Source organism: Rhopalosiphum maidis, chromosome 2 (genome assembly GCF_003676215.2).
Source record: "Rhopalosiphum maidis isolate BTI-1 chromosome 2, ASM367621v3, whole genome shotgun sequence".
Classification (NCBI taxonomy): Eukaryota; Metazoa; Arthropoda; class Insecta; order Hemiptera; family Aphididae; genus Rhopalosiphum; species Rhopalosiphum maidis.
Window position 1 is genome coordinate 65,547,468 of NC_040878.1, and position 9,155 is coordinate 65,556,622.

The 9,155-nt window shown below is 27.9% G+C and overlaps 1 protein-coding gene across 5 annotated transcripts; it reads left to right on the forward strand.

Moving 5' to 3' along the window:
• The first annotated feature begins 1,781 nt into the window (after nt 1–1,781).
• LOC113551529 (serine/threonine-protein phosphatase 2A catalytic subunit alpha isoform) lies at nt 1,782–9,155 on the forward strand. 5 transcript variants are annotated; one of them, XM_026953816.2, is made up of 7 exons: nt 1,782–2,017; nt 5,609–5,818; nt 5,886–6,149; nt 6,209–6,381; nt 6,442–6,549; nt 6,622–6,735; nt 8,984–9,155. In XM_026953816.2, exons 1-6 carry the CDS (start codon nt 1,916–1,918, stop codon nt 6,692–6,694), a joined length of 930 nt encoding a protein of 309 aa, XP_026809617.1. In that variant the 5' UTR covers nt 1,782–1,915; the 3' UTR covers nt 6,695–6,735; nt 8,984–9,155. The 5 variants fall into 5 exon arrangements, with proteins under 5 accessions (XP_026809617.1, XP_026809614.1, XP_026809615.1 ...); XM_026953813.1 differs by lacking the exon at nt 8,984–9,155 and adding an exon at nt 7,754–8,251; XM_026953814.1 differs by lacking the exon at nt 8,984–9,155 and adding an exon at nt 7,779–8,251.

A 9,155-nucleotide genomic window follows, 5' to 3' on the forward strand; every position in this document is an offset into this window, starting at 1 on the left:
ATTGAATTAATTTCTGTTGTAATTATCGTATTTATCACAATAGGTAGTATTTATACCTATATTTCATTGTACCTAATTAAATTTTGAGTTAATACCGTATACCGATGCAGTGATAAGGTTTGTCGCTCGTGGTATAAATAAGAAATTGCTTAAAATTAACTAGAATATTTTGAAAACGTTATTGCGCACTTAGTAAAATACATAATATCAAAGTTAAAGTTGAAAAAAAATGTGCTTATATATTTATTAAATTTTTAGGTTTTAGTAACAATTACTTATGAATCCCCTTTATTGAATAAATTAAACAATTTATAAAATCAATTATGATTTTCAAAATATAGGTAGGTAAAAATAAACGTCAAGGAATTAAAAAACTATAGTCGTGAATAAAAGACAATATAGATATCTTTGCGCCAGTATTATTTAAGTGTAATAATCTAACAAGTAATAAGTACTAATAACTAATAAATTAAAATAATTTTGAACAAATAAAGCTGTCATTAAAATGAAAAAAGTTTTTTCATGATATTAAAATTAATGGACATGAAAAATGTGTCGGAAAACAGACTACCTATCGACACTGTTTAATTGAATTAATTCATTACAAAATAAATATATCACTAATTAATAGTAAATACAAATCCGGTCAGTGGGCACTGTAGATAGTTTAGGATAAGTAAAAGCAACAGTGTCGGTTATCTATTCCTATTAAAAAAACGGTAAAGTATTGATATCACATGTAATTCGTTAATACAATATGTTATCGTCGCCAATGACCATAGAGCAATAAAATATTATTGACCTATTTATCAATTATTTATTATAAGAAAGTGGTCAGTATTCACTATTTCAGTAATGTTATTCTGTAACTCGATTAGGTAGATTAACGACGACTTTCGATGACTAACGGTATTAACGACAGCACTACTGCACATATAACATAATGCAATATTGTAGAATAGCCGTCCTGACATCCGAAGTCCCGAAATACTTTTGGTTTGTAATGTTTGTATACAAACAAAACGTCGTAGCGGCATCACACAGCGTCCGTCCGCCAGTTGGTTAACGAACAAGAAGTCGAGAAATAATAGTTAATCAGTTACACCTCTTAGATCATGAACTGATTGAACTGTGGATGGAGCCACAGTGCTTGATCAATACAGAACGATACGTCTAAGAGGTACAATAACAAGTATATGATAAACAACTTTATAAATAAATGTATAACGAGTGGGACGTCAATACGTCATTCGGTGGACGACGCACTTTATAGTGCAGTAGCACTACGTGATATTTACACAACACTCAGCTGTGTTTAGGTGCTCTACAGTTTAATTTTTTCTAGTTTACAGAAAGTTGTCGTCGTACAAATTACTGTGCTACGGACTACGACTCAATACAACAGTCCGTGGTACTGCCGGTAGTCGGTCGTAGATTAGTAAAAATGTTTAATGTAATGTAAAATGAATAACGATATCACATAAATTACAATAATAATATTAAAAATAATAATAATAAAATCGGCATATCGCCAGTATTGGAGGGTTATCGTTGACGAATGACAGCCGACGGGGCAAAACCGTTGCGGCCGTGGCCTGTGCCTCTGTGGGCGGCGGCGTCAGGTCCAGACTAGTGGCGTGCACGCACTGCTCATGGTTATCGCGTTGGCAGCACTGGTGAGTCGGGCCGATACAAGTGTAAAAAAGGAGGAAAAAAAGAAAACAAAAATAATCATCGGGTGCCCCCTCCCAGTACCGTCGCCACCACCCTTCGCCCGACCTGTCATTTCATTTGTGTTGTGATTTCCGTCCGGACCGCAGTACACCGATCGCGAACTCCGTTTAATTTATTTTTACATGTTACCCTGAGAAACGAATCGGTTAATTTACGTTCGCCGACGTTTTACGTTCGTATTATGGACGATAAAACGTCCCTGAAGGAACTAGACCAATGGATTGAGCAGCTGAACGAGTGCAAACAGTTGACCGAAAGCCAAGTGAAGTTCCTGTGCGACAAGGTAAATATCTCGGCGGCGCCCCGTCGATACGGCGCGTAGCCGCCGCCGTCGCGCAACGGGTTCGCGCGCGCGCGCGCGTCCGGTTCGGCCATATTGTTTACGCGTTCTCCGTGGCTGTCGGTGAGCCGGGACCCTGTCCGTCGAATCGGTCGTTGAGCGCGTTCCGATCACCGGCTCGCCGTCGGCCCGGCACGGCCATTGCGGACGCTTGTACCTCGCCCAAATCGACCACGTGACCGGGTCTTGTCCCGACGAGCCCCGTCGATTTGCGCGCGCCGGCCGCAAAACTGCCCCGACCCTGTTGACGCCCCCCCACCCCCTAAAAATCCAAAAATTGCCAACCCCCGTCGCCGGCATCGTCCGTCCACGGCTCCCGCGGAAATTTTCATTTTTGGAGTATGAACACCTCTATTTTTCTCGCATTGTCATGGCTTCGGTCTGATTTTCTAACTGATAACAGCATTAACTCCCAATACATGTACTAATCCTGATAGATCATTAATATTTGAGTTGTTTTACTTCTGGTTGTGGCCTTGGATTTGGTTTAGAGTATTGAATCCAACACATTCAACCAGACCATCATATATTTTACTGTATTGAAATCACAGCTTTCCCTATCGCTACCCATTGAATAGTAGGCATATAGGTAGCCTGGATATGTTACTATTGCAGCTATGTAACTATCATTTGAAAACATATTAATAATAATTCTCATTAGTCATTATTATTATTGATATTAATGTCATTGGTACCATTTCACTTGTTAGTTTATAGGCATTCTTAAATTTTTGTATTTTATTTTTAGTGAGTCATTTGTACCCACTAAATGCACGCTTAAAATGAGTGTTGTTTTTTTGATCATCATTTATATTATGTGTGTACAAATATTTTTACCCATTTATTGATACATTACTGATAATAACTACTTGTTTGGCTAACATATTGATGTTTTTTGATCTATCATTCTAATTAGCTAAAATAGCTAATATTAAATATACTTAATGTTTGATAAAGTAAAAAAAAATATATTAATCTTAGTTTATATAAAAGGAATCTATTTTGGTATTTACATGCATTATTACTATCAACTACTTGAGTTTTTTTATCAAGAAATAACAAATTACATTGTTAAAAAATGTATTCTTAATTGTTAGTGTACCTTTTAGATATATATATATATATATATATATAAAGATAGGAACTGTTTTAAAGTTAACTTAGTTAACATAACCTAACCAATAATTATTTTCTAAATTTGTTTATATGTACAACAGGTATATTATTTTATTTTGTAATTAAAAATATTTCTATTAAATGTAAAATGTAAAATACTTCTAAGCTGTGTTTAATATTTAAATATATTTAACTAATTAATAATCTTAATAACTGATATAAATCAGGTAGACTAAGTAATAGGTTAACTGTCAAAAATGTTAGTAACTATTTACAATTTAGATTAAAAAAAAAACAATTAACTAGTGCTAAACCTAGACAACTTGAATTATAAATAATGATGGTATTATTACTTATTTATTATACTTTTTGTTGAGACATAACTAATGAGATGACATGAATAAATATTTTTGGTGGTAATTTTGTAATTATTCCATGAACTCAACTTGTATTTATCCACAGAATAAGAAAGCTTAAAAATAATCAAAATAGCATTTCTATTATTTAACATATTATACCTACACTGTATATGCATATACACGTCTATACTCTATAGTCTATGTTTTATTAAAATATTTTACATTTAATTTGATGTTACAAATTTATAGTTTACCTACAGTTATATTATAGTAGGCATTAATGAATACTACATTATTTAGTTTAAATCATTTCACTGTTTAACTATTTCATATGCAGCAATAATTTGTCCTTGTTAAAAAATTATAACATTTTATATTTGATATAATAACATACTTAAAGCCTTTATAAGGTCAAGTCTTTCAATATTTTGTTTAATAATTAACAGTTACATTATGGTTATATAATCATAAAATGTTGAACATTAAAAATCAAAATTTAAAATTTTTAAAAACTGAATAATTTTTATAGGTCACAGAGAGAAAGTTTTTTTTTTTATCACTAAGAACACATAATATGATATATTAATTTAATTATTTGTTATGTATCATTATAGTTCAGTTTATTGGTGTAATTTATCATTATTTTATGAATTAACCTAACATTTTAACATTATTTAAAAAAATATAGAATAATTAGAAAAAAAATTAATAATACAAGTCAAATATTGGTGTTCAATAATTATGTTTATATTATCTTATTTAACATAAAAACTCTGTATTCAAAAATCCACCCTGAATTCCTTAAATTTCATTTCTACAACTACAAATTTCACTATATTTTATGTATAACCTATTTATAGATTACCTTGTATAATTTACAAATAAGATATTATACTTAAATTTTAACTAAGATAGTTTTCTTTATGACCCTATTGTTATTAAAAATGTAATCTAGGTATTATATACTAACATTTGAAAAAATTAAATAACTATATTATTTGGTACTTTTATTTGTGCTATTTTTTTTATTATTGTTTTTACACATCTTAACAATACTTATTCAAATGTATATACATTTCACAATGTTAAATAATTGACAATGGTTCATCATTAATAGGTATTCTTATTGAACATTAAGTTCAATCAATAGAGCTAAATTACAACTCTGGTAACATCCATTTCAAACTAATGTTTTGTCTTCTATTAAACACACTTCAATTATTATTAAAGTTAAATAAGGTATAAATAAATATTTAAAAGCTGTAATAATGTTATCAATTTTAATGTTAAGAATGATTTTCTTATAATAAATTGGCTGAGTATTTTGATGTAAATTAATTTAATATTCTTTGAAATAAGAAGTTAGAATTTTTTAAGTTTATCTTTATGAAAATGTATTTTAATAAATTGTAATTTTCATTTATATTTTCAAAAATTGAATATATTATTTTAGTTATATTAATTAAAATTTAAAATCTATTGATTTTATTTCATTATTTTGATGGTACTTATTTAAGTAACTATAGTCACTTAAATAAATTATCAAAAAATCAATAAATTCTATTAGTGTATTTATTATATTTATTGTTAATTTTAAGGTGTGGTATATATCTTAATATTGGGCGTAATTTATTTATAAATATAAGCGTACACATTCTTATATTACTTAACAACAAAACCTTTATTTGTGAAAACCTTTTAATAACTGACATTTTATATTGTATGAGATATATATACATTTTTTTTTCGATTTATGAGTGTCCATTATATAGAGGTTACGTTTATTTTATAAATAAAAATAATGTTCATTAAAAATTAATTATTTTCCTGCTAAATATAGTTCATGTAGTGGCTGTATTTTTATTCACCCCTTATAAAAATAGTCACTCTATTATTTATGAATAATAACAAAGATTTGAATACAATCCAAGAGCAATCATTATTTAAAAATAGCATAACCGGAAACTAAATACATAACCTTCCATAATATTTATGTAGTTCATCATTTTTGCAAATAACAAACTTATTATTACCATTGAGATTTTGAAATTTATTTTAGGCAAAAGAAATTTTGACTAAAGAGTCCAATGTACAAGAAGTAAAATGTCCGGTGACAGTATGCGGGGATGTGCACGGACAGTTCCACGACCTAATGGAACTGTTTCGAATAGGTGGAAAATCCCCAGATACAAATTACCTATTTATGGGAGATTATGTTGATCGTGGCTACTATTCTGTTGAAACTGTTACATTATTGGTTGCATTAAAGGTAAGTTAAATTACCAATATTATTTTTTATCAATGGAGTTTTTATTTTGTGTATTAAATACATTAAGGTACGATACCGTGAAAGAATAACAATTCTTAGAGGTAATCATGAGAGTCGACAGATTACACAAGTGTATGGCTTCTATGACGAATGCTTACGAAAGTACGGCAATGCAAATGTATGGAAGTTTTTCACTGACCTGTTTGACTATCTCCCATTGACTGCACTTGTTGACGAACAGATTTTCTGTCTTCACGGTGGGCTGTCTCCATCCATTGACACGCTAGATCATATTAGAGCATTAGATCGTATGCAAGAAGTCCCTCATGAAGTAATATATTTAATTAATTTTTGTGAATCGTGATTTTCATTTATTTATTGAATGTATAGGGTCCCATGTGTGATCTATTATGGTCAGACCCTGATGATCGTATTGGTTGGGGTATATCACCTAGAGGGGCCGGTTATACGTTCGGTCAAGATATTTCAGAAACATTCAATCATTCGAATGGCCTTACACTTGTTTCCAGAGCTCATCAACTTGTGATGGAAGGTTATAATTGGTATGTATACGATTGCATATATTTTTTAAAATTATATAAATCATAATTGTTTGTTGGTAGGTGTCATGATCGTAATGTAGTGACAATATTTTCGGCCCCTAACTATTGTTATCGGTGTGGTAACCAAGCAGCTATTATGGAACTAGACGACGGCTTAAAATACTCATTGTGAGTGTACTATTAATGTTTAAAATTCAAAAATTTAGAAATTCAGCATTATTATTCATACACTATTTTTAGTTTGCAATTCGATCCAGCACCACGACGCGGCGAACCACACGTCACCCGTAGGACACCAGATTATTTCTTATAAGCTAACAACACCAACTGTGTCTGGTATCAGCCTACTTTACGGTATGATTAAATAATAAATATTTATATAATTTTACATATTAATATAAATATATATATATATCGCCAAGTCTTATCTAAGTAATACAATTTTAATGATAATGTAAGAAAACTAATTAAGAGCAAAACTGTATTTTTGTTCTTTTTTTACGCTGGCATTTTTATTATTTTTTATTTATACTTTCAAGTAAACGGACAGGATTAATAAATATCTTTAAAGGAAAAAAATCAAAAATTATTTCAGTTATATATATTATACAATTGTTTTTTAAATGCTGTGGCATTTTTTTTTTTTTTTTTGACATATTGGAGGAAACATTTTACATCTGTATTCCTAACAAATAATTTTATAGAATAATTAAAAATATTTACATTCTAATCTAACGTCATAAAAAAAAATATATATATATACGTGTAGTTTTTAACATGATTGTAATCATTTTTCCTGTTGTTTATAAGTTAAGTTAAAAAAAAAAAATGAAAATTATAAGCAAATATTACAATTTTAAAATATTTATATTTTAAATTTGGAAGTAATTAATTTGTATTTTACACATAAATTAGAGATCATGTTGTAAAAATTATAATTATTATAACAAAATGTGTAAGTATAGATAATGAAAAATTTTGAGTTGTATAGTAGGATGAGTTATCTTTTTTTTTCTTGTCTTTGTGAGCAATCGAGATTCGGATTTAACACTCGGGTATAATTAGTCAATAGACTTTTTATTTTAATCAAACCATTTCTGTTTGTTCTTAATTTATTTTATTATTATTATTATTATTTTTTTTTAAATTTATTTATTACATTAATTATTATATCCATTGCTAAATCCGAAATTGGTTAGCATTTAAACAGCTTATAATGGGTTGTCAGTATTTTTTAATTTCCAATATATTTTTCCCTGTCATAATAATTAATTTACTAGGCCATCAGGTCTTCTTCAATTTGTATATTTCCAAATTCATAAATTATAGTATAACATTTTATCCTGGTGACTTTTTACCTTGTTTTGGACAGAATTTATATTCTATGTCCATTATAGAACCAATATAACATCCAGCACCTCAAAAATGATTCCAGATTGAAAGCATATTATTATGGAATTAATAAGCTAAACAAAGTTGCATCAAGTATATGGACTCTGACATAGAAAGAATTTCATAATATTTTTTATAAAATATGTATATTCTAAGATAGTAATTTAAATTACAAACCATATAAAACTTAACTTTAAATCTTAACTTAATGAATAATAACTAAAGGATTTTTAACAAAATCATAATTATATAATTTGTACTTTTATTTTATTTTTAATCTAATGAAAACATAGATTTTTCTTGTATCATTGTTTGCCATAAAGTATAATGGTTCACAGTTTAGAATTATTAATTATACATGACAAATTTCCTCCAATCTAATTTTGAGAGGTGGTAAGTGTAAATCTCAAAATATTTGAAATTTGGTATGTATACTTTAAATAGTTTTTATTTAAAATAAAATACCTTATCATATAAATTATTAGTTTAAATTTCTACCTGTAACTTACCTTTTTGATAATTGATATTTAGTATTATTTAAATATTTTTGATTTCAAGTGTAAATTGTAATATTGTGGAAATGCACTGGACATTGTGTTGAAATTTCCGTGTAGTTATTTATTATTATTTGATTGTATCACATTAGTTAGAATTTTATTGTATTTTAATATTATCAGGCAAAATTATATTTCTTTTGAAATACTCTAGAAAATCATTTTATGTAAGTTGGGAATCTATCCATTTGTTTCCAAAATAATCTTCCATAAATTATATATTAAAATATGAAATACTATTTTTTCATTGAATTTTAATTAATTAACGTGTATTAAAAAAAGTAACTCATTTTTGACAATCAATTATTAATTCAGTCATTTGCAATATACACGTCATAAATGTTTATCGCTTTTTATTATTAATTTAAAGTTTAAACAATTATTTTGGTGCCATTTTTAAAAGTTGTATACAACTTAAGTACTAATAATGCTTAGGGAAATAAAAATTATGATCTTAAAAGTTATTATGTTGTAGTTGTTACTAGTAGCAATGTAGCATTAATAAAATTTGTTTTTTTTTTTTTTGCTGAATTGTAAGAAGGTGGAAATATTTGTTGGATAATCTAGAAATGATCAAAAATATCAAAATTTATTTACTTTAAAAATGAGAATTATTAATTAATTTAAAATTAAAAATTATCTGTCCTATATTATAGATTATGTTAAGCTGACGTAAACTATACAAACCTAAGAGGGAAGTATGTTTCTTCGTTGATATAGTTATGACTTAATAAGTATGAATGATAACACTCGTTAAAACATTTTAATATTATGTTGTATAGTACTTGAAAACAAAATATACACATTCCATTTAAATTTTATTATTAA